At 41.0% G+C, this 24,968-nt stretch overlaps 6 protein-coding genes and 4 non-coding genes across 10 annotated transcripts; 6 read left to right on the plus strand and 4 right to left on the minus strand.

Annotated features, from left to right (window-relative positions):
- Positions 1–1,311: 1,311 nt before the first annotated feature.
- On the plus strand, positions 1,312–3,273 carry Cda9 (Chitin deacetylase-like 9). Its single transcript, XM_017072658.4, has 3 exons — positions 1,312–1,594; positions 1,896–2,620; positions 2,969–3,273. The coding sequence occupies exons 1-3, from the start codon at positions 1,358–1,360 to the stop codon at positions 3,216–3,218; spliced, it is 1,212 nt and encodes a 403-aa protein (XP_016928147.2). The 5' UTR covers positions 1,312–1,357; the 3' UTR covers positions 3,219–3,273.
- A 3,724-nt stretch (positions 3,274–6,997) lies between these two features.
- On the plus strand, positions 6,998–8,604 carry LOC108009954 (uncharacterized). The gene has a single exon (XM_017074708.4). The coding sequence runs from the start codon at positions 7,801–7,803 to the stop codon at positions 8,353–8,355; it is 555 nt and encodes a 184-aa protein (XP_016930197.2). The 5' UTR covers positions 6,998–7,800; the 3' UTR covers positions 8,356–8,604.
- Positions 8,605–8,738: 134 nt separating this feature from the next.
- Positions 8,739–9,407, plus strand: Gbp1 (Growth-blocking peptide 1). Its single transcript, XM_017074709.4, has one exon. It carries the CDS (start codon positions 8,979–8,981, stop codon positions 9,354–9,356), a length of 378 nt encoding a protein of 125 aa, XP_016930198.2. The 5' UTR covers positions 8,739–8,978; the 3' UTR covers positions 9,357–9,407.
- A 320-nt stretch (positions 9,408–9,727) lies between these two features.
- On the plus strand, positions 9,728–11,451 carry Gbp2 (Growth-blocking peptide 2). Its single transcript, XM_017074707.4, has 2 exons — positions 9,728–9,911; positions 10,243–11,451. Exons 1-2 carry the CDS (start codon positions 9,796–9,798, stop codon positions 11,333–11,335), a joined length of 1,209 nt encoding a protein of 402 aa, XP_016930196.2. The 5' UTR covers positions 9,728–9,795; the 3' UTR covers positions 11,336–11,451.
- A 469-nt stretch (positions 11,452–11,920) lies between these two features.
- On the minus strand, positions 11,921–12,424 carry LOC108008766 (uncharacterized). The gene has a single exon (XM_017072663.4). The coding sequence runs from the start codon at positions 12,360–12,362 to the stop codon at positions 12,120–12,122; it is 243 nt and encodes an 80-aa protein (XP_016928152.2). The 5' UTR covers positions 12,363–12,424; the 3' UTR covers positions 11,921–12,119.
- Positions 12,425–12,665: 241 nt separating this feature from the next.
- LOC108008701 (uncharacterized) lies at positions 12,666–13,146 on the minus strand. Its single transcript, XM_017072597.4, has one exon. The coding sequence runs from the start codon at positions 13,086–13,088 to the stop codon at positions 12,894–12,896; it is 195 nt and encodes a 64-aa protein (XP_016928086.2). The 5' UTR covers positions 13,089–13,146; the 3' UTR covers positions 12,666–12,893.
- Positions 13,147–16,598: 3,452 nt separating this feature from the next.
- Positions 16,599–16,808, minus strand: LOC118877005 (small nucleolar RNA U3). Its single transcript, XR_005013942.2, has one exon. It is a non-coding gene; the product is annotated as a small nucleolar RNA U3 (small nucleolar RNA).
- Positions 16,809–17,064: 256 nt separating this feature from the next.
- TRNAL-AAG (transfer RNA leucine (anticodon AAG)) lies at positions 17,065–17,146 on the minus strand. Its single transcript has one exon. It is a non-coding gene; the product is annotated as a tRNA-Leu (tRNA).
- A 1,264-nt stretch (positions 17,147–18,410) lies between these two features.
- TRNAL-AAG (transfer RNA leucine (anticodon AAG)) lies at positions 18,411–18,492 on the plus strand. The gene has a single exon. It is a non-coding gene; the product is annotated as a tRNA-Leu (tRNA).
- Positions 18,493–18,741: 249 nt separating this feature from the next.
- On the plus strand, positions 18,742–18,951 carry LOC118877006 (small nucleolar RNA U3). The gene has a single exon (XR_005013943.2). It is a non-coding gene; the product is annotated as a small nucleolar RNA U3 (small nucleolar RNA).
- The last annotated feature ends 6,017 nt before the right edge of the window (positions 18,952–24,968 follow it).

Here is a 24,968-nt window from a genome sequence, read left to right on the forward strand (position 1 = left end):
ATAGTCGCAAATTGAGTTTGTTCGTTTGGCTGATTTGATTAGCCTAGATTTGCTGGTCTCAGGGCTATGCAAATTAGTTTTGTGATTATCGCGAAAATTGGCAAACAGAAAGGGCGGCACACGACTGAAAACCCTCCTCCCTTGGCAGTGGTGGAAAAACCACCACCCCCTTAATAGTTTTCAGCTCCAGACGTGCGTGCGGAATTTCTCTTTGCAGAGTTCGCCTTTGGCACTTGGGAAATCTTCCACGCATATGAGTAACATTTTTATTAGTCCTGTGAAAATTTGCATTTTAGAGCAGTTTCGGTCACGTGAGGAGGTTTGATTAGGCCACATGTGCCCCTGGGTGGGGTTTCCCTTTGATTTCACGCCCCAACGCCCTTGTGGCATAGTGGAATTTCCTAATGAGAGATGATGAACGGGTGATGCTTTCACCCCGCCGTCAATCAGGATTCAATAAGGCACTCAGCCAGTCTCAATCTTCATTAGAATCCTTCCCAGAGATGGATGTAAGACCCTGCCCTGTCGAACTCACTCAAACATGTTGCATTGCCCCTACAACGGAGCCGAGTGGCCTCGCTTTCCCACCCACTTTTCCGCCCGCTTTTCCGAGAGTCCTTTCGGCTGACTGGCGGTTGGCTGGCCACGAATTGCGGCTCCTAGCCGAGATGGCAACGCCCCGGAACGTGACCAAATCGCATTCGGGGCGTGCACCCCGAATAATCGGGGAACGGAAGTCTGACTCTCAGACTCCTTTAGGATCCCCTCCCCATTTCAACAGATTTTCCTCAATCTTGTATTGACTTTTCCGCACTGCCTGCTGGGATTTGAAAACCCCCTAGCCAATATGATTGGCTGTGGGCTCCTATAACTTCCCGTGCTTTGTTTTTAAGAGTTTCCTGTCCTGTCGCTGTTGTGAAAAGTTTCTCAAGCACTTGTTTACGATTTCAAGTGCATTTTCTGGAGGGGAATGGTCTATCATAATTTGGGCTGCATCGATTGCGATCTCCGGCGAAAAGTGTGAAAAGTTTTCCACTTTTCCACAACTCAACGGCAAATCTCAGCTGGCAAGTTCTTTGGTTATGCTAATGAGGCAAACTTTGGCCACTCCGATCGTTGGCATGTCTATAACTGAAAGTTCTGTCTGTTTTTGGTTGACTGAAGTTGTTAGTGCTCTGCGGATGCCACAAGGTCACTCGAGGGAGCCCCACCCATTGGGAGACACACCCTGTGTTGAACAAGCAAATCATATTTGGAACCCCCACCGACTGATAAGATACCATCTTTCACCGAAGGTTATAAGAGGCCCACGGAGCATCGGTGGCTGAGCACAGAGCTTAGAACTGTCTAGCACGGCATGAAGTACCCGACCCTGGTAATTCTGGGTCTCATTTTAACCCTGGTCCTCACTGGTGAGGCCAAGTCCAAGTCCAAGAAGCAGAAGAACAAGCTGAAGGAGCAGTCCCAGAAGGAGGCGATCCTGCCCCTGGCCGAACCCTGTAAGCCGGCCAACTGCAAACTCCCCGACTGCCGCTGCTCCGATACCATCCTACCCAGATCCAAGTTCCAGGGCAAGGAGAGCGAGATTCCTCAGGTGAGAAAACCATATTTTACATCCTTCTTAAATGTTCTGAAATATTCGCATCAAAAACATATCTTGTTAAAAATAAATAAAATATATGTTTCAGAAACATATTTTAGAGGTATTTTTGGATCTTGGGTAAAAGGTTTAATATCTTTTATCTCATCAAGATAATAAACCATTCTTAAAATATAGAAACATGAGAAATGTTTAAAAGTAATGGCAATGGACCAATGTATGGAAACATCTTCCACCTGGTTAAGAACAAATGTTTATATTATGGAACTATAAACTAAGCTAATTTCATTTCCAGTTCGTGACCATCACTTTCGATGATGCTGTAAATGCAGTAAACTATGCCCAGTACGAGCTGCTTTTCGAGGGATTAACCAATCCAGATGGTTGTGAGGCCGCCGGAACCTTCTTTTTGTCCCACGAGTACACCGACTACGCGAGGGTTAATGCCCTCTATAGGGCGGGTCACGAGATCGCTCTGCATTCGGTGACCCATGGCGATGGCACCGATTACTGGCGATCAGCTGATGTGGCCACCGTGGAGCGGGAGTTTGGAGCCCAGCTGAAAATGCTGGAGACCTTTGCCAAGGTGGATCCCAAGAAGATTCAGGGAATGCGCCTACCCTTCCTCCAGATTTCCGGCAACAACACCTTCGAGGCAGCCCGTCGTCTGGGTTTGAGTTACGACAGTTCCTGGCCAACGCAGCAGTTCAAGGACCCGGCCATGTGGCCCTACACCCTGGACTACAAGTCCAAGCAGGACTGCCAGATAGGTCCCTGTCCAGAGGCCTCGATTCCAGGCTTTTGGGTCAATCCCATGGTCACGTGGACCGACACCGAGGGCTACAGTTGCTCCATGATCGACGCCTGCGTGTATCCGCCGGAGGACGATGTGGAGGAGCTGTTCGACTGGATGCTGGAGAACTTCAACAAGCACTACGAGGGCAGTCGGGCTCCCTTCGGGATGTATCTGCACGCTGCCTGGTTCTCGCGGGGCCAGAACTACTTTGGCGCCTTCAAAAAGTACGTACATTGCATTTATCCGTGTAATTAAACACACAGAAGGTGTATAACAGACCAATTCAATAGGGTTATTATAATTACGAAGCAAGTATTCGAGTTATCTTTATTTCTGTATAATTTTTAGAACGTCATTACTCAGCCATTGTCTTTTTACACACACATAAATGTGATTAGTACAAATTTTACCAACATGGATTGTTAAGTGACCATAATAAATAGTTAGATTCTATTTTAATAGTAGAAAGTAAAAATGTAAAACGTAGTCAAACTGACAATATTATGGGTTAGATAAAATTTAAAACCGCAAATTGTCTGAGCTATCACACCCTTCCCTTTCGCTTTCCCCAGATTCATCAACCACCTGAACACCTACACGGATGTGTATTTCACCGGCATTTCGCGGATGCTGGAGTACGTGAAGAAGCCCGTGCTGGGCGCTCCGTTCAAGGACTGTCCCGCACTGCCGGAGGAGGAGTGCCGAGCGGTCCAGTGCCACGTCCGCAAGGTGTCCACCGGCGAGGAGCGCTACATGACCGTGTGCGACAAGTGCCCGGTCGTCTATCCTTGGCTGGACAATCCTCTGGGGGAGCAGATGTAGCGCCGCCAGTCGTTTGCTTGTAAAGAGTGTGCACCGAAAACAATTATAAGAAGATTACAAAAAAATACGTGTCTTTTATAAGGGATCAATATAGTAAGGTTTATTTCCATTTATATCAAAGGGGTTTCCGACTTTTTTATAACTTTTGATAAACAAAGTCTACAGTTTTGTTCTTTGTGTGCTTTATAATGAAGCTGACATGTTTTTCGAGGGGTAGCAGTTGACATTTCCCATCTCTAAGCCAAATTTACATGCACCGCACCACTGCCATCCGCTGATAAATGAGCTCAAATTATGTTTCTGGCCGTGAGACGCTTAATTAACTCATTCAGCGGAGCAGAGCCCCCGAGTGTAGTCATATTTCATGGCCTCTTCGTGAATTAATGCCCCAACTTCCGGAGCCAGGAGTCCAGAGTACCGAGTACCCACCTATCCACATGAAGTCCTGTTTTGGGGTTCTGTCAATGCAGCTGCTACCTGTAAATGACGTTCGACCGTCTGGATAGCCATCGGTTGCATTTTTGTTAATGGACCTCTAACTAATGACAGCCCCGGGTTGCATATCAGTCAGAGAACAAGGGTGGGGTTGGGGATTGGGATTGGGATTGGGAGAAGGAGGAGGAGGAGGTCTCCTGACCATCCACATTTTGCGGTTGCTGTCACAAATTATGTATGCGGTTAGCCGAGCCACCTCGTCCCCGGGGTGAAGTTGGGCCCAAACGGAGGCGGGGCTCTTGACCAGGTTGGACATGGAAACGACCACAACATATTGGTTGATAGTTGACCAAGGAACGGAGGGGGAGGATTGGGGGCAATCGAGGTCTTTTCTCTTACCCCGAGTAAAATGTGCTAAAATGCTCGGAAAGGGGCTTTTCTCTTTATGAGGGAATTTTCTTGATGACTTAGCAGCCACTTAGCAATATTTACCTGCAACTAAGTTGCAGGGATGGTTTAGAAGAAACTATTTACAGTATACATACTCACTTTTGACAATTTAAAAACATTTACTAAACATATTTTCTCATATTTGCTTTATTCAATCACTTCTTGAAAAATTAAACTATTTACTTTTACTATTAAATGCTATGCATTTATTTCAGAACGTTTTCATTTCAAACGTTCGTTGTTGGTTATGAATCCAATTTATTTAGGAGTAGCTAGGCTCTCCTATGACAATGTTTGTTGGCCAGGACATATCCCTGGGGGCAGCTGACCTCCAGGATGTTGTACGGCTGCGCCTGCATCGTTCCATTAGAGCTCCATACATCTTTTAAATTTATTTTGACCGTTTCATTAAGGCCAGTTGAATTGAGTCCAAAGGTATCAGACACCACAATTTCGCCGTCTAAGGCCAGAGTTCCCAGGAGCATAGCCAATATGCCGAAAAAGCCAAGAAAAGATGCCATTATCGTTTCCAATGATTCGTTGCCGATGAACGGTTGAACTGAACTGAATCAAAATTCAACTTTCAGTTGGCCAAGTTAATTGTGAAAGTAGTTAATTTCATATAAGGCAACTGGATTCAAGTGCCCTTAAGCACCCAACGCTGATGATGAAATTGGTTCGACTTCGTTCGAAGGTTGCCGGTAAATCAGATATGCTTTGATAGATTTCCATTTGCATTTCAGAGGGAAATACGTAGATAAACGAGAGGGCAAACAATGCGGCAGACAAAAAAACATCGCTTTTAAGAAAATGAAGAAAATGCTTGAGAAAATCGCAACAAAAAGTCAGCAAATATTTGCTGATTACTTTTCCAAACTTGTACTGATTAACAGCAGAACCGCAGATCTCAGTTCCATTGTCCTTTTGCCAGGACACTCCACTGCTCAGGACTCCAATACCACCCCGTCAATTAGAGCCTTCTTCTTTCCTGTTTAGCATAAAGTTCGCATGGGTAAGGTGGGTGTCATAAATAAATGACTCTACGAGCCTTTTGGCCCTGCGCCTCAGCTGTCTGTGACCTAAACAGGCATTATTTTAATGTACTTTTATGTAGTACACAGTGCAAAAAAGGTTCCAGTACTTAACCCTCAGTTGCCCCCAACACTCACAGCCAAATGACATTTTTATGTTTCAGTTCTTGTTTGCTCTTCTTTTTACTTCGCGAAAATTATGCCAACCACCCAGGCCATTTGATGATGATTATGATGAGGATGACGTGGGTCGGTGGATGGAAAGGGGGATGGAGTATATCGAGGGCCCTATGCGGTTTGCGGTGGTTGACAATAGAATTGTCAAAATTATTTGCCCAAATTGAAGACATTTATTAGGCAGGTTACGGCTCGGGCTCAGGTTACTTCGTAAAAAGTCACTTAGGGGATGAGATATGGGCCTCACATCGATCCCCAGGAAACGCATCTGACTTGGAAACATTTAGTAATGGCTATCTCATAACGGGTGGTTAGGTTGGGCAAAGCTTAAGGTATTTGCTAAGACATCTTTAAAATGATGGCTTCATGAATGCTTAAAAAACGAAGTCTATTTTATATTGTTCTCTCATTATCTCGACTTCATCTATCAGTTAAGTATCTCTTTTAAAATAATAATTCATATCATATTTTTTTCCACCCACTGTGATCTACACTTTCTTTCGGATGTTTGAGGGCAATCCAAATGATGGTTCGTAGCCAAAACAAGAACACAGTAAAGTATTGTACTTTGGCTTAGCCTCATTAAAAAAAAACATATAGATATATATAAGCCAAATATGGGGTTCCTCTTAAAGTGGCAAATATGTTATTATATATTATTATGAGAAATACAATTATTATATAACATGCATATTATGTTTAAAAGGTTAAAAGGTAAGTATTGGCTTTACTATTCAATTAGATATGCCAAAGAGCGCTTTGAAATATTGGAAAATGAAGTAGAACTTAACACCATACACGAACGAGGGCCCTTTTAATTTGTAAGATTTATTGGTATAATACACTTCGTGTTATAGAACACCAGATGCGGCTATAGAATTTGCTATATAAGCGGAAACTGAAGCTCAGTTACTCAGTTTCTAGAGCAATACTGGCGAGTGTGAATGCGTTTACTTGAGCTTTGATATAAGAAGACAGAACCCATTTTACAATGCTAATTAACCGACTTTCCTGTCCAAAGCTCCTGTTTTTCGTTGTATGGATGTGTCTGGCATTGGATTGGAAGTCCGCCTCCGCTACAGATTGTCCGGAGGGATCCTTTTATAACACTTATTGGGAATTGTGCCTCGGTTTTAGCTGATTTTGATATTAAAAAATCTAAACATAAAATCATCACATGGATTAGCTAGTGCATAATTATAAAACACATCGAAAGGTATTAACATCTTTTTATAATTTATAATCGTTCTTTTTGTGAGAAATATAGTTTTAACGCCTATTCAGTTGTAACCTGTTTTAATATATAAGATGATGCCGTAAAAATGATTATTCACAGTAGCTTCCGATTATTCTACCGATTCGCTGTTTAGTATTTCTGAACTTTATATAATGCATAATATATAATTACGTAAGCGGTGCCCTTTGACTCCCAAGTACGCCATTTCAGGGTGCAAATAAATAACCTAAAGCTTTTTAATCAGAAACTGAGATTCAGGAACTCAGTCCTCAGTGCCATATTGGCGAGTGTAAACGTGTTTGCCTGGGTATCAATTGGAAATACTCAAAATCAACTTAACGATAGAAATTTCGTAGCGGCTTCCCGCAATATCGAAGTTTTTTTTGATTGCCTGGCTGTATCTAGCACTCAATCTATGTCCTGCAGCAACAATGTACATAGTGACGGCGAGCCCGGACAGTGTGCGAAGGCCCCAAAAAATATTCTCAATTGCCTTATCTCTCTAGAGCCCCTTTCTACTAAAAATACATACCTGAGAATAAATAAATATTTCTGATGACACACGTTTTTCCATCTATAAAATAAAAATCATTTTTTGATTGCTTGCCCCAACAATGAAAAACGTTCTAAAAGTTTTGAAAATATTCAGTCCTATATCGAGTTATATTTAATCATCTCTCTGAATCGTCCCAGTGGTGTTTACTTAGATTCCCAAAAATTTGTACCGCCTGGATAAGTTTTGCATTGGAATAAAAGACTATGAGAAAACAAAAAGGGCATTTACTCTCAGCAAACAAAGCAGTCATAGATTATTTTACAAAATCATTTGTTCTTGTGGGAGATAACACTCGAATGTGTGTTGAGTGGTATACCATACAACCTGTTGTAAACTGTCAGATGTTGCCTTGAGAATCGATTATTCGTTTTACGAGTGCAGTTGCTTGCGGTTATTCGACCGATTCGCTGATTACTCAGCAAATTATGTAAGCGGTTGCCATTTGACTCCCATGTAGGCCTTATCAGCGTGCAAACAAACAGGCACTCACTTGCCAGCAGGTTGTAGAACTAATAAGCTAATGCCACTCGAGGCCCCGACTTCTGTCTCTCGAAGTGGATCCTAAACTGAATCAGAAACTGGAACTGAGCTGGGCCGGAAACTGAGACTCGAGAGACTCAGTCTCGAGTGCGATATTGGCGAGTGTGAACGTGTTTACTTGGGCTTCGATTGCCAACACTCGAAACCAATTTTGCAATGGCAATTACACGGCGGCTTCCCTGGCCGAAGCTACTTTATTCATTCATCTGGCTGTGGGTGGCTTTGGATCTAAGTTGTGCAGCTGGAGTGCCCAACGATCAGTTTGTGTTTCCCTCGGAATCGAAGGAAAATCCGCCCATCCGACTGGCGTCCAGACTGAGGGAAATTGACCGGCAAATGGAGGAGGTCATCAGAGCCACAAATGTTACCCTCGTGATCCCCAAGGAAGGCAGAAAGGGGTCCTCCAGAACTGCAACTTTCGAAAACACCACACAGGAACCAGGAAGTACACCCACTGAAAAAGAAAAGAAGCTTAACTTACCATCCCCTCAGGAAAATAAAACCCGCCATACCCCCAGCGAATCCAAGATGGTCACATTCGTCAGAGAACCAGAATCCAATATATCTGCACCTTGGGATCAAACTCAAGCCCCCATTGTTTCCGATCCAAATAGTGTGATTATTGGACCGAGGATTGTCCTGGAAACCACGAAAATTTGTCCGAAAGGTACAGTCCTGACCGTTAATGACCACTGCCGCAAGATTGCCTAGGAACGGGTGTTTTTCTTAAAAAAATATCTTAGTGTGCTTTGCTTCACCGTGAAATACTGAGATTTAATGGATAAGAATAGGAAACCATTTATCGTCATTGCTGATGAGATTTATTAGCCAAAAATTGGAATACCATTTTCCCAAAGTGAAAAGTATAAATAGTCGTCCTAAACATCAATTTGTATAGCTACCAACAATAATATAAAAAATAAATAAATAAATAAATCCTAAAGTTGACATTGTAAAATACTTTTAAACGTCTCCCTTTTTTTTAATGAAACTTTTCCAAGCCTATAAACCTTTTTTGGTGTCGTATTTCAATGTTTTGTTTTAAATGTTTTTTTTACGTTATTACACGATTAAATTTCTGTCAGTGTACATGTATATATGAAAAAAGCTTGTTGCTCTTCTTCTGCTTTGTTTACATTTGGTTTTCATGGGAGAGCCCGAGAGCTCCTCTCCCACTCGTGTTCCCCATCAACTCGCTCCGATCTTTTATCTGAATTTCGGTGGGAATAGCCATGGGAATGCGAATATGAATGGAAAGATGATCGCCAGCCAGTCGTCTCCACGCTCAGTCTTTCGAGCTTCTTCATAGCAAACAAGCGCGCATCTCCCAGATAATGTGGATTCGTATTAACCCATTGGTGCTGTTCCTCCTGCCGGTAATTTTCCCCCTTATCGAGGGAAGATCAAGGCCCTGCAGCGATGATCGCATTGTGTTTCCCAAGGACGACGATGAAGACTCCCACCTATCGAAATTCACTTACCCCTGGACTAACTCAACGACAACGACCACAGAGGAAGCCTTGACCACAGTAACCACCCTTTTGGAAACCACAAATACCACAGAAGCGATCTCTAATAGATCGGGGGAGGAGCTGGTTAATGGAACCACCACTGAGAAACCCACTATAGACAATCGGATATTGCTGGAGACATCTCCAAAATGTCGACCGGGCTTCGAGCTGCATGCAAAACGCTGTCGAAAGCCGGCTTAGTCCTTAGTCTTTAAGATATATGTTAGTCAATAAAGTGATATCTGAATAGAACTAATGACTGATTAATGGTCAGTGTTTTTTTGGAGATTACTTAAACTGATTTGGTGTAGATCCCCGTATAAAACTAACATCACAATGGTGGGAGAAACTCTCTGGGGAAACTTTACGCCATGTAATACAAAGTAATTATAGTTTGGAGCCCCGTACGGTGAGTCAGTATACATACATACATATAGCACAATCAAGTTCCTGTTGCATTCAGCTGGGACTGTTCTCTTCGGGTTCCGTAACTTATGGTGCCTTATCTGATGTCATGAACCTGTCTTATCAGCGGCTCACAATGTATACTCATCTTGGCTAGATCATCTTTTGCGTCGAGAATACGCATCAGTCTCTTTCGAATCTTCAACACTGCTGGTGGATCGATTCTGCTTCGAAAATGTTTTCCCAGCTCTTATCTTTGAGTTTGGCCCTGTCATTGATCTTTATTGCCAGTGGACAATGGAATGAATTCCAGAATCCTTACTATGTGGAAAACGGTGGACTAGGCAACCCGTACGTATCCCAGTGCAATGTTTTGAAGTTTAAAATCTGTTACAATAAGAACTGAGTTCTAGAATAAAGATGTTTGTATTTTATATAGATATATCTGTGCCGGTACTGCCGTGTAATAACGTGTTATTATAAGTAGAAAAATCTGCTAAATTTTTTTTTAAAGCAGTAGGATTCACAAGTGATAACCAATATGTACTTCTAATATTTAAATAAATTGGGTGAATGTATGCTAAAGCTCTCGGTAATCAAAATAAATAACCTACAAGTGTATTCTATATAATTTTCGACTAGCTGTTTTGTAAACTACTAACAAGAATTTTTTACTGTGCAGGCACCATCATCGCCATCATGGTCATGGTCACCACGGTCATGGTCCAGGATATTCAGGTCCACCTCCCTTCGCCTACGGTCGCTTCCCACCGCCTCCTTCGTACTATCCAGATAATCAGCCGTCTGGTGGGGTTCCACCTTATTACCCATCTGGTGGTCCAGTTCGAGGATACCAGCCTGGCGGTCATTTCGGAGGTCAACCTGGAAGAGATTTTAACAGGGGCCAACTGGGCTTCCAGCAACCCGGTGGAGATAATCCCAGAGGTCAGGGTCAACCAGGCTTCCAGCAGCCAGGAGAGGAACCTGCCAGATGGCAGCCCGCGGGAAAGCCGCCAGGCTTTCAACAACGAGGCAGCGAAGAGGAGAGGCCAACCTATCCTGGTGGATTCCAACAACCAGGCGGAGGAAACACTCTACAGCCTAGACCAGGACAGAACACTGGAGGATTCCAACAACCAAGTGTCGGAGGCAACACCTTACAGCCCAGACCTGAGCCAAGTACAGGAGGATTCCAACAACCAGGACAAAACGCTGGAGGTTTCCTACAGCCAGGACAAAGCACTGGTGGATTCCAACAACCAGGACAAAGCACTGGAGGATTCCAACAGCCAAGTGGCAGGGAAAATACTCTACAGCCCAGACCTGGGCAGCACGACGGTGGATTCCAACAGCCAAGCGTTAATAATCCCATCCAACCACGACCTGGTAGCCAAGAGGAGGACTACCCTGGGTTCAATTTTCAGTCACCCAAAACTTTGCAGCCACGACCTAATCAGGGTCAAGAGATCGGAAGCCCTGGCGTCGGAAAGACCATCCAACCGATTCCTGGACAGCAGCAGCACTCTGTGATTCAGCCCATTCCTGGCCAAGATTCATCTCCTGACACTGTGGGCAACAACATCAAGGACCTCTTCAGCACCCAAGACTTTCTGTCGCCCGAATTGAGCCAAGCTCCGGGAGCCAACAGAGATCCGAAGTCGGAAGCTGAGGAAGTGAGTCCGGAAGCGGTGAATCAGCGAAGTCTATTCGACCTGGATCCCAAGTGCTCGGGGGGAACCAAACTCATGGCAGGACGTTGCCGAAAGGAAGCCTAGTATGTCACCGGAAAATTCACGCCTTCAAATACTGATGTTGCCATGTATGTTGCCAACATGTAGATTACAAAATTGTACTGTTTCAATAAATGTCTCATTATGAGTAATCAAAAGAACAGACTTTTTTTGGGGCGCCGTCTGTGATCTTAGTATTATTGATAAGGTTGTTTGCGCAAGATTGGTTGTACAAGTTTCCCAGAGATTACACATGAATGTTCTTTGGGGAAACAAAGTGATTTGAGAATAATGAGTACCCTTTTAGCAACAAAAGTGAGTCAGGGGATTACATAGTCCAGTGTACCCGACTTCAGCATCGCAATTTGATTTAATCATTAAAAATGTGCCTAATAATGACAAAGAACGATGTCATCACCATTCATTAAATGTATCTGATTTTGAGTTATGCGATTTCTTTAGGTAGGTTTTTGACCTAGTAAGATTTTGGATATTAAGGGCTTAATTTATACTATTTGCTAACTTGCAGACGACAAAAACGCCCTAGTAGCTAACCACTTAACACAATAGACACAAGGCAAGACGTAACATTTAAACAAATGTAAGTTCAAGTATTCTTCAACGCAGAGATTGAATATTTGTAGGAAATCACATATTTTTGTATAATTTATTTGTTCGCGTATATATTATGCTTCAGTATCAATAATAAACACAGCTTTTGTCACGTTCCCGTCTGGCATTCGTTGGTCAATTATCGCTGCTTCGTAGAGTTCAGTTATTGACCGATTATTACTTAATCTCCTGGAATTCCCCGGAAGACGCCATCTTCCTAGACCTCCTTGCGACACGTGTTGTGAGGACCCACACGAACATAGCCCTTGGGGCACAGAGATGGATCGATGTTAAAGATGCTCTGCACCAATATGGCCGAGTTGTCCACGAGCGGTAGATCTGGTTGGGAGATAGACGCTCCGCCGGGTTGATTTTTCGGGACGTTGGGCATGGCCACCGTCCACTGCCAGCTCAGCATCAGCAGGCCGGCGATCAGTAGAAATCTTGGTAGGAAATACATGGGTTTCTCCAGGTGTCTCGACTTGTAACCTCGGGCTTGGGAACTGCGCTACTGATTCGAGCCGAGCTTGGCATATAGTAGTTGGATTTCTCCGTCCACAGCGAGCTAAGCTTTTATCTGGAGGGCTTTTGGGGGACTCAGAGAACCAAAGCTACGCTCTCTGATCGTTTTTAATATAATTGCGAATTGACCAAGTTTACTGAGCTGACCAGTAAGTATTGGTTAACCATTAGCACAATAAACACACATATAGGAAGACACGTTTTCTTAAAAGAAGCCCATTAAAAAGACATGATCTTGTACTTTTTTTATTGGTCTCTTTTTTATTATTTAAAACTTTTTCTTATTTTTGTTTGTATTGCTTTTATTATAAACAATCATTATCTGACAAAAGCTTTGCACAGAAAGCTTGGAATCGACTTATCAAAACAAACACGAAAACTTGTTTAGCTATATTATTTTGTATTCAGTATTGGAATCAGTCTGCAGTGGTTTGTTTTTAACAACTATTGACTTATCACTTCCGTTATGTCACTTTTCCGCGAATGCCGCTCGCAGTTTTTCTTGGTGGGCATTCGCAGCCGCCTCCTTGGATTCCGCCCCCTGGTTCAACGCCTTCCAGCCCAACCATCCTACGGTGTGCAGCACCAGGACAGCGATTCCAATCCGTACGGCCGGTCCGTACTTAAAGGCAGATCCCTGGACACCGTTTCTGGGCGTATCCATACCAAAAACTACGTTTAACTGGCGGCGTGCGGAAAATCAACTGATTGCACGTGAGTAAGTGAGAGAAGAAAAGCTCTCAAAAGCTTTTCTATATATTTCCAGGGCTGCGGGACTTACGATCGATGGAATCAGTTCCAATTTAATATTTAGTGAATTTTAAAATAACTTTACTAAGTCAGACGCATCAAAAGTTTCGCCCAAGTTTGGCCCGTAAAAGCCAAAAAAGGTGCTGGCATAGGTTGCAAAATAGTAAGCACCCTCTTCTTTAAAGAAATAAATTTAGAAAAATTTTATTAAATTTCATTTATAATCAGCTCTACATAGTTTAATATTTTGTAAGGTTTTGGTTATCTTAAAAGTCAGACTCCGGAGATTTTGCCTAAAGTCCAAAAAGCAAATGCCAAAAATAAGGTGTTAGGATAAGTAAACATTACAAAACCGAATCTAACTACTGCATTGCATTATTTCTAAATTTTTACGAATTCAACTAAAGTCCTTCTCTTGTTTTCCACTGGCATAACTTGAAAACCAAACGAAACTACCTTCTGGCAGGGAATAGAAACCCCCACATGGCACAAAGGCAAATGGCAGAAAATAGAGGGAAACTTGGGCATCAAATGGCACACAAAACGCTCGTATTACATAGCCAACGAGTCCTGCCGCAGGACGATCTCCGAGGCCCAGGGATGGGGTGCATATAGCCCCTCTAGGTGGGTGGTGTGGGAGTTTCACCTGGCCAGGTGAAAGATTGAAGCTGCAGGCGCCAGGAATTAGCATGTTATGTTTAACGCATTTTTGCACCTTCGGCATGTGAGTGCATATGTGTGTGCCTCAACTTCGACTTCCGACTTTTCCGACTTTTCAAAGCGGCCCAGGGGGCTAAGGGGTGGCGCCCCCTAGCGACACATGTGCAAACAAGACGTTGCCTTAACCCATTGTGGCTCATCCAGCAGCAACAACAACAACGGGGGAAAACCGAGAACAAGAGCTCAGCATTTTCCGCACATTTAATCGCATTTTGTTTGGGAAAATTGTTGAAAAGCTCACATGAATTTTAAACTGCGGTCTGAGTTGGGGTTTCGGTCTGAGGTTTTCCGAGAGGGTGTTAGAGGGTTTAGGGGACTTCTTTGAGCGGCTTACGTGTGAGTGCCATTGAATAATGCAGCCTCTGCAGCTAAATTAAATTGAATTTAAGCTGCGACATTTAAAAATTTCATGAGCCCAACTCAAGCACTATATGTGCCATATTCCACCCACCCATTTGTAGCCGAACCCCTCGAAATTTCTGCGCAAGAAGAACCTCTTGCCGGGCTCATTAAATAGATGCCCGGTACGTGCTTCCATTTTGGGGCACATTTCATTAAGTGCACGTAAACGGCAGGCTGTCAACTAGCTGGGGGCGTGGCCAGCCGCCCACTGCCCACCCCCACCCCATCCACACACACATACACACATGGGTAATTCCCAACGTAAACACTTTGGGAAAGCATGTCGCAAAGACATCAATTACGGCATCAGCCGCATTGCCATCAGCATCATCGCCATCATCATTATCATCATCGATTGGCTCGAGGAGGATGATGATGATGTCAGTCCGGGCCCCTAGGTGGCGCTGCTCGCCTTCCTCGGCTGCTGTGCTTGCTTTTCTATTTCCCTCGGCTCCGTTTTCCCGTTTCCCACTTTCCCATTTCCCTTCCTCAACCTTTCAACCGCATTTCAAATGTGTTTTTATGTAAGCACTCAAAAAATACGGCAATTGTAAGTTAACCGAAATGGAAACAGTGTGCAACAAAGTTGTACACTTTGCTTATAATAAATTCCATGAGGATCTAAACATTAATATTTTAAAAAAATATTTTTAAATTTATTATTTAGGATTTTGAAAAAGTGTTATATTCAAAACATTTGTATTGATACGACACCTTTAAACATTGGCGAGTTTCGGCAAAAACAAAACAATCTTTTTAAAGGGGAAACATTTTATGCTACTTATGGACGTTACCTGTCATGACACGCACTGTACCCAAACTGGCACTCGTATTTGCTTTGCATTGCTTAAATAAATTTTGACTACGTGTTGTGTCGTGTTTGGCAACAGAAATGGCAGAAACGAGGGCCCACAGCAGAACCAAATGGGACAGTTGACAAAAACTAGGCGGCACTTAATTGTTGTTGCGTGCAGCAGACAAGCTCCTCAAATATTTATGCACTGTGTGGGGCCATCTCGAAGAACTGGAGAAATTCGCCAACCAAAACACGAACACGGAAAGTTCGCCAAGGACATGCCACTCGAAGGCACTTCCAAGTAGTCATCGTCATCATCCACTAATTGAGATCGTTGCAGCTCTGAATTAAGCCAAAAATCACGCCCTCGCTCGAGGACCATTCATATGCAGCGTTAAGTAATTAGAGGCTCCACCGCCCCCAATTTTATCACAAATTTGCAGTTTATCGCTTCTTTTTTGGACCACTCACTGCCAAGTCTTGAGCACGAAGCGCACTTGAAGCAAAAAAGCGGAAATCTGCTTCCCACTAAAATGTTTTATAATTCTCGGGGGCGGCGCTGCCGGTGTGTCACCTTTAACGGACTGTCAACGTGCAACAAAAACACTTGAAACTGGCAACAAGCGGAGCGGCAAAAGGGTCGCCCCTCAAGTGCTGTTTTAATTGCTTCCCCGAACAACAGCGCCACAGTGTTTAGAGCGGGCGGAAACAACAATATTTCTGCCTGGGGACCAGGAGGGTTTACTGCTCTGCATACTCAATTATGGCACCATTAAAGAGTTCCTATTTAATTTCAATAAAGTGGCTTAATTACTGGCGGGCTAAGGATTTTATAAATGAGTATACATTTTTTAACAAGCTTTACAATTAGAAGTAATAAATTGGATACAGAAAAAGTTTATAAATGAATCTACATCCTCAGTGTACTCATCTTTAAAAATCAACCATTTTACCTGGTCCTCATTTGTGCGGAAAGTTGTAAGACCCGCTTTGGCCGGAAAGTTGGTCACTTATACGCACTGTTGCCTTTGATCAAATATAATATTTTCATAAAGGTGGCCTGGATTTGGATGGTCTGCTGTGTCAAATTCAGACTTTAGTTTTTCAACCAAAAAAATAATCAATTTATTTTGTCTATATATTGACCGACATCAAAAAGTTAGGGAGTGGGAATCAGGCACCATGTAAATGAATGAAAAGAAGAATTCATATATGTGCTAGGTAGAAACACTAATAATGTTCATATATTCTACTTCCTTATAAGTAAAATAAATGAAATGCACCTATAATAGCAAGTATCCCTTCAGATCTAGCATTATTTCCTTAATTTGGTCAATACTTTCAACAATAAATTAAGCAACAGCCAATTAACAAAAACCATCAAAAAAACAATCCCAAAGATACTTTTTACAGCACAGTGCTGCAACTTTTGTAGTGCCAAGGGTATTTCAAAAATACTTCTTTTCTAACTCTAGAACTTTTCAAATTGATTAGTATAAAAGGGGCACCACTCAGAATTCGATCTATCCGTTGTTACCGAGCGATCATCGAAGCCCTGCGTCCCGAACGATGCGGAGCACCACAAAGAACGCTGGGCAAATCCTCACGCTGCCGAATAGAACGATTCAACTCATCAACGCGGGTGCACTTGGCTTTCAGCTAGTGTGAAAGTATGTGAAGACTGACTACAGAAATGATCCTGTGAAGTATAGTCTTAACTGTTCGCTGTCCAACCTGTGGATGTAGGTGCGCGGCAGGCCAGAACTAGTTGGGAATTATTACAGTATGCGCAAGAGAAAAAACGAACAGCACGCGAGGCGATAAGCAAACACTTTGTGAGTGACGGCGACGGCGTTTTTCGAGGGTGGAATAGGCTCTAATTTTGATGTTTCTCGAGTTTCTTGCTTGACAACTGTTGGCAAAGATCGAAAGAATAAAATCTAGAGGCAGAAAAAAAAAATAAAAAAAGACTTGGCAGCGGTGGGATTTGAACCCACGCCTCCGAGGAGACTGGTGCCTTAAACCAGCGCCTTAGACCGCTCGGCCACGCTACCTTGCGGCACGGCATGTCAAATGCCCATAAAGAACCAGAGCAGGATGGCAAGCGTGGCGTTCTAACAATTCTGACACATGAGTATCTATATCTTCGTATCTGTATCTCAAACCCTGCGTTTCGTGTGGCACTATTTTTATGGGCGCAACACCTTGTCTTTATTTTTCCACCCACACTGCGACGCATATAAATGCTCTCATTTGGGAAAAGGGAAAATGTCCATCAAACGAAATCAATTTCTGGCGCAAGCCTTCCTCCTTCGCCGTTCTGCAGCATTAAAATGTTTATTATATGTATTTTGCAAAACTGTCAGCGTTTTTTCCCGGCAGCGTCAGCTTAGAAATGCGTTTAAAATTCAAATGAAAATGCGAATTTATGCGTGACAGGCGGTGGTCGTGGTCTCCTCGCCGCTCTGGCTCACACATGCAACCGCAGCAACAATTTCTGGGCTGGCGTCCCATTGTTGCAAGCCATAAACTGAAGCCGGCATCGGAGTTGGCCAGAAGACTCTGCAATGAAATTAGAAAATTGCAATAAAAATCTTTACACGGGACGGCGAGCAAGCAAAACAAAACAAAGTCTGCGGTTGCCACAAGGGTGCGCGTGCTCCCTGTGTGAGGCCAAAATGAGGGGTTGTGAGGCAGCATTTGCGGTTTCATTAAAATGCCACCGAAAAAGGGAGCAAAAAGTCAGAAGCCGCGTCAGCAGTGGAAATATTTTGCCACACACACGTGGATTTATTTAAATTTAAAGGCGAGCATGCAAATAATTATAAAATTGTTCAATTTCCACGCCAGACAGCTGCTGGGAAAACACAAAAAATCACGTACAACCCCAGTGGAATGAGGCAAGTCCAAGTCCCTGGATCCGGCCAGGTAAAAACGCTAATGGAGTTAATTGTGGGCATTATCAAGAATGTTGGCCAGCACGCTGCTATGTCGGAATCAAATTAAATTTCAAACAATTGACAAATTGAAATGCCAGCGACGGAAACTGAACAATAGCCGCATTCCGAGCGGTTTAAAAGAGGTTGCTCGGACGTCCACTTAGTATGCTCGCCAGCAAGGAGCCGTAAATGAAAGGAATGACTCGACGAAATAGTTTTGCCAATACCGCAAGGCTGCAAAATTACTTGGGACAGTGGGAGAAATATCTGCAAGCAAGAAATTCTAGAGTGCCAGAATTTCAAACTATGAATTGTCTAACAATCAGCAGTGGCCTTCTCTGTTTGGCTCTTGATAAGCATTTGACATAAACTGCCGCAAGGTAGCGTGGCCGAGCGGTCTAAGGCGCTGGTTTAAGGCACCAGTCTCCTCGGAGGCGTGGGTTCGAATCCCACCGCTGCCAAGTCTTTTTTATTTTTTTTTTCTGCCTCTAGATTTTATTCTTTCGATCTTTGCCAACAGTTGTCAAGCAAGAAACTCGAGAAACATCAAAATTAGAGCCTATTTCACCCTCGAAAATCGCCGTCGCTTACAAAGTGTTTGCTTATCGCCTCGCGTGCTGTTCGTTTTTTCTCTTGCGCATACTGTAATAATTCCCAACTAGTTCTGGCCCGCCGCGCACCTACATCCACAGGTTGGACAGCGAACAGTTAAGACTATACTTCACAGGATCATTTCTGTAGTCAGTCTTCACATACTTTCACACTAGCTGAAAGCCAAGTGCACCCGCGTTGATGAGTTGAATCGTTCTATTCGGCAGCGTGAGGATTTGCCCAGCGTTCTTTGTGGTGCTCCGCATCGTTCGGGACGCAGGGCTTCGATGATCGCTCGGTAACAACGGATAGAGCGAATTCTGAGTGGTGCCCCTTTTATACTAATTAATTTAAACAATAAAAACTATTAAGGACTTCTCTTAGTGTACAGGTTGAAGCGTACTTCTTGAAAAGTATCTTAAGGATAGTTTTCTGAATGCTTGTGAAAATTATCGACAAAATTAAGGAAAGTACTATACGTAATTCTAGATGCAAAGAGATGATCGCTAGGTAGAATCGGATACGGATAGAGTGAATCCATAGGGTGAATCAATTTGAATAAAACTTTAAATAGGAAACTAGCTGAGTTAAGAGTTTTGCCCTCAGATGGTAGAACATTGGGCTAATGGAATGTTTTGGGTGTTCATTAATATGATTTGACTTCTCAATTCGAATTGTATGTATGTACATGGCGAGTAATATAAGTAAAATGGTATTGCTTTAACAAAATCTTAGTATAAACTGAGAACTTTTTAATTCTTACAATGTCTGGTTTTCCTGTCGTATGTAATTTACGTTTAATTTTCTTTAATGGTCCTTTGAACATAATTGTTAGGCAATGAACCACATATCTTGACAATTATTACAGCAGTTTATTTGTTCAAAATGTACCACTTATATTTGACAAATTAAATAGGGAGTGGGGAGGATGCTCGACCCTCCTTTAAATAGAGTTCTGCAATTCTGTTTGTGCATTTGGGGAAGTGCATTAAAAGTTTGGCCGCCGGGAGAAATGCGTTCTGCGTTTGGGGAGGCAAGTCTCCGCTAACAACGTATTATTGGCAATATTTTATAAGCTTGCCAAGACCACCCTGCGTTCCCTTGAAGTACCTATGGCCCCCCTGGTCCTTTGAAAAATTGGCATGTCGTTGTAACTTTACCCGACTATGAGGAAAAAATAAAATCTCTTGGCACATAAGTTTTGTGCACGTTAAGTACTTTTTCATAACCATCGCAGAGTCGTTGCTGTTGTCTGGCTTTCACCAGCAAAAAGAGAGAGATGGTGGGGAAGTGTTTTCCTATGCCTCGGGGGCATAATATGCATATGCAACGACAGAGGGGCAACAAATAATAGCGAATGGCAATAAAAAGTACGATACACATTGAGGGAAAAGCAGCAAAAAGAAACTTTAAATAGTTCCAGCTACTTTTCGAGAGTTTTGCAAATGTGGCGGATGCGAGGGGGAAACTGCGCCAATGTTAAATTACTTTTGGGGCAATTCCTTTTTTAGCAGGGCTTTGCTTATTTTGTATTCCGTTTTGTGTAAAAGTTTGTGGCACTAAATTAAGCGATTACAAATGGCTATTCTCGATAATAGAAATTATAAATTGATATCAGGGAAGTTGCCAACAAGTTTTGGGGCTGGGGTAGAAAACTCTTATTAAAAAAAGGGTACGAAAAGAATTCATTTACAAAAAGTGAGTACTCGGAGTGGAATTGAACTCGGGTCCTCATGTCTCGCAGTTCGAACTCCCGGGCAATTAGTAGTGACAGGCAAAAGTATGCAACAATTTTTGCGTTGAGAACTTTACGGTTCTATTGCTTAAAATAAGTTTATTTTTCGGATAAAGTTGCATAAACTCTAATGCCATTTGACATGGCAAGTACCGTTTTTTGTGAACTTTGGCCCGGCACTCGTCAGCCGATTTGCTTGCTCCGCACGTAGCGTCATTTTTGACATTTAATTATGGCCGCTGCCAACGGAGGAGCAAGATGTAAACTCGATTTCATGGCCCCGAACTTACAAAAGGTGATTCCATATTTCGTTTCTTGGGACTCTGGCAATGCGTGCTACGTGTGCATCTTGTACCTGTCTATTGTAGCTCCATATGCAAGCCACATGACCCCAGCAAGTCTCCAACACTTGGCCAAAAAGTGACGATACATCTTAGTAATAATCAGATTCTTGGTAAAATTTTTTTTTAATTTAGGCTTACTTTCTTTTTTTTGATATTTTGTTTTTGTAATAATTTTATTTATTTTATACAATAATTTAAAAAAAATGCAAAAAATATGCTCTGATAAAATTTGAAAACATCTAATGCACTGATAAAAAAATGGAATAGTACATTTAAATATCCGCATATTGAATCAAAAATTTCATATTTCGTATTTAAATTTAATACAAAAAACATTGTATTAAATACGAAACATATTAAATTGCATAGTTTAATACTAAAATATTTAAATCAAAGAAGAGCATATTTAATTTAAATTTGTTTATATTTATTTTTAAAAATATTATATTTATCGTTAATATTTTCAGAATTAAAAAAATCCGTATTTAAATTAAAAATGTTTCATATTAATATTGAGTATTCAAATTATTTTATTTTAAAGTTTTTAATATTTAAAATAAAAATGTTTGTAATAATAATAAAGAAAGTGTCAATTTGAAAGGGTTTTTCAATGTTTATATCAAATAAAAACACCTCAAGAAGATATCTTTTATATTTACGTACAAATTAATTAATTAAAATGTATTTTATTTGTACTATCACATTTAAATATGTTTCATATTTAAATATTAGTTTCTGCCATGTCCGTTTTTAAGTACGATAATATTTAAAATAAATATTTTAAGCTGACTTTAACAAAAAGATTTATTTCATAAACTGTATACTCATGTCCATACATTTGTTCAGACCAAACATTATACATTTTTAAAAACAAATTTATATACATTAAAGTAAATTGACATATGTACATATGTATGTACGTACATATGTAAATGGGCAGAACAAAAACGAAGGCGCTAAGATAATTCTTGGCGGTTTTTTTTTGTTCTATCCTACACACATTCTTTCTCGTTTGCTTTGATCAATGACTCTTCTTCTTGATCACTAAACGACGCGTGTTATTGAAGAGTTGCAGCCGAAGAAGTTGGACGTGTCGTATCTTTTTTAAAGAGAAAATAGCCTAAAAATTAATATGTGCATATGTGTGTATAAAAGTTAAATTAAAATTATCAAAAATATTTTACTCGTACTGCGTTTTCCTAGAATACAACAAATTAGCGCGCGCCGTTACACGCATACATATACATACATATGCACATAGAATGTATTAATTATTAAGTGGATTAAAATTTTCGGTTCTCAGAAACGTATGAACATACAATCAAGTGCAGCTACACACACATACATATACCACACCGTGCGTTTACCGTTGCTTGGTCGCCAACAAAGTTGAGCGTGCCCTAGCGAACACACACATGTACATTTTCTGCAACACATCTACCCACACACAGCGTGCGTTTACCGTTCCTGGCAAAGTCATAGGTAAGTAAAAAACGTAGAAATAAATACATTTTTAAAAGTAAGAATACGGCAAAGTAGGTTTTAAATTAAATAATACATTTTTTCTATATCATTCCTCGCAGTGGCAAACAAATACATTCTCGAACCAATATATGTACATATATGCCAAATATACAAATTCCAGAACGAAGCATATAAAACTGGATAAAATATTGGAGGTTCCTGTTGAGAATAAAACCGCCGGAATTGGTAATTTATAATTTTAGTCAGACTACATTCGGATTTTGTCTTTTTATTTATTTTTTTTGTGCTCTTTTGTTGTTTTCTTTCAGGTCCAAATCTTTAACCATTCATATTTTGATTGATCTCTTTAAAACGAAATCTATAATTTTCTTTTTTATCTTACTATTTATTTCGCAGATAACTTACAAAACTAATTAGTGTTTAGTTATTAAGATAGGTAATACTCTAAGATTGTTTAAAGTACTTTCTTTCGTTTATGAATTGACAACTGTGTATGTAGCGTGTAATGCTATAGAAGTTAAAACATGCAACCATTTGCAGGCATATGAATGTGGAATAATTAAAAATGTATTAGTTCTTAAAAAACATTGAAGAGTTTTCAAGCCATCCAATGCACATGTATGTATGATGTAAATGCTAAAAAATATGTTTTATACAGATCTCTGTAAAATAAATATAAGTGTAACTGTATTATTTGTACCTTCCAGCAAGCCGTAATGAAAAATAAATGTTTAAATAAAATCGAAAAAACAAAAATAAAAGTTGTGTACTAATTTTTTTTAGTGTACCAAAAATATTTGAATACTTATCATATTTAATATTATGATTGGCATATTTTGAATAAATATGTCTAGTATTGAATCTTAATACGACTTATATTGAATTTTAATATTTCGGTTATTCATTTAACTATTAAAATTTTAGAATTTAATATGGTTTCTATTTATATTAAACACGTGTACTATTTAATTCAAATTTTAAAAATTTAAAATCAAATAGTCATAATATTAAATAGAAATATGCATTGTATTTAATTTAAATATGGCTTATATTTAACTTAAATATTTAAAATATTAAAATCTATTCCGAAAATATTTAAATTTAATATGGAAAAAAAGGTTAATATGCGCATATTGAAATTTAATAAAAACCGCAATGGATGAAAATCAAAGCGAAAAATATTTGGGTTGAATATGAAATATTTGGATTTACTACGTTTTTTTTATCAGTGTACAAAAATATAATGGTACATCTTTTAGATGACCCATAGCCTTCAATTTTTTGCAGTGAACACTTTCTTTCTTCTAGGATGGACGTGCGTTGTCAAAACTGCCGCTTCATTTTTTCGCCATAAAACTGGGAACTTCTTCCTCTATCTTTTTTTGGGGAGTTCCTTCTCCCCCCAATTTTTTTCCGTCCCCAGCTTGTCCAGCAGTGTGTGTCCTGGCGATTTATGAAAAAAGAAACAGCAGCAGGACGAGTGGAGCGTCGCACGTGATGTGAAATGGCAAAGGCAAAGGATTTGCCGGGGGTTGCCGCCCGAAGAACAGGGGAGTCCGCTGGACAATGGCGTCTAAATTAATTATCAAGGATAACAGCGTGAAAGGTTCAGCGACGCTGCATTGTCTCCTGGCTCCTAATTCAATTACGACAGCTGCCGGCGAGGAGGGGGCAAATTAAAAAAGGCTTAGGCCAGAGTTAATACGGACTTAAGCGGGGTAATTAAAAGCCAAAGCTGCAATTGCATTCGGGAAATGTCTTAGCTCACAGCGGCTGCGGGGATGGAATCCCCGTTTTGAATCCTGGGGGCGAATACCCCCGTCCCTGCTCTTTGCCTGCCGTAAAATCACGAACTGCAAATCTCTCGAGAATAATTTGAAACATAGAACAGCCCGAGGAGCTGGGGAGCTGGATAGCTGGAAAAGCCAAAATACGATGCCGCCGAATCCCTTCCACATTAAAATATGATGAGCTCGTGAAGGCAACGGCACAAATGAAAACGAAGTTAATAAAAAAGGTTGTAAAGGGAGGTGTGGGCCACGCCAGGTGAATCTCAGGTGTCTGTGCAGGGTGTCCAAAAAATAATCAACATAAAAAAGAAAATTATTTGCAATATTATCAAGAGCTACAAAAGTTACAAGGCAGACAACAGTGGAGAGCGAAACGGAGAAATGAAAATGCGGCCAGAGAATGAAAATTGAAATGAAATATGGCAAGGGAGGCGGGAAAATCAAGGTGGAATTGGTTGGGGAAAATGAACAACATTTGAGCAGTGGCTATCATAGAAATTATAAAAATATTAAAGACCTATTATTATAATAAAAATGTTTTTTTCATTAAATTGAATAAAAAATGGAGCACATCACACATAGAAATGTGAATTGTGAAGTATTTTTGCAAAAATAGTTTTTTATCATCCACAGATCTGGCGAAAAACACATAAAAGGTTTATTTAAAATTGTATTTAAATTAAATTTAAGTAATGCACCTCTAAATTCCCCGAATTCTCCCACTGTGCCATCCTGATTTCTTTTCACAGAATATTTGCCCACCACTTAAACTTCCCAACTGCAGTTCCCTTTCGAGTTTTGTAATTGGGGTTAGGTCCAGCAATAAACGCCAGCCGAGTAATAACAACCAAACCAAATAAACCAGCAAAACTGAGATGCAAATTAAATTTGGTTTTAATCAAGCGAAGCCAGGGTGAGAGACTCATGTATTTTCCGTGCGTGGGTCGAAACCCAAGGCCGAGTTCAACAAGCAAATCAATTAAAGGGCTGCG

This window comes from Drosophila suzukii, chromosome 2R, assembly GCF_043229965.1.
Source record: "Drosophila suzukii chromosome 2R, CBGP_Dsuzu_IsoJpt1.0, whole genome shotgun sequence".
NCBI classification, from domain to species: Eukaryota; Metazoa; Arthropoda; class Insecta; order Diptera; family Drosophilidae; genus Drosophila; species Drosophila suzukii.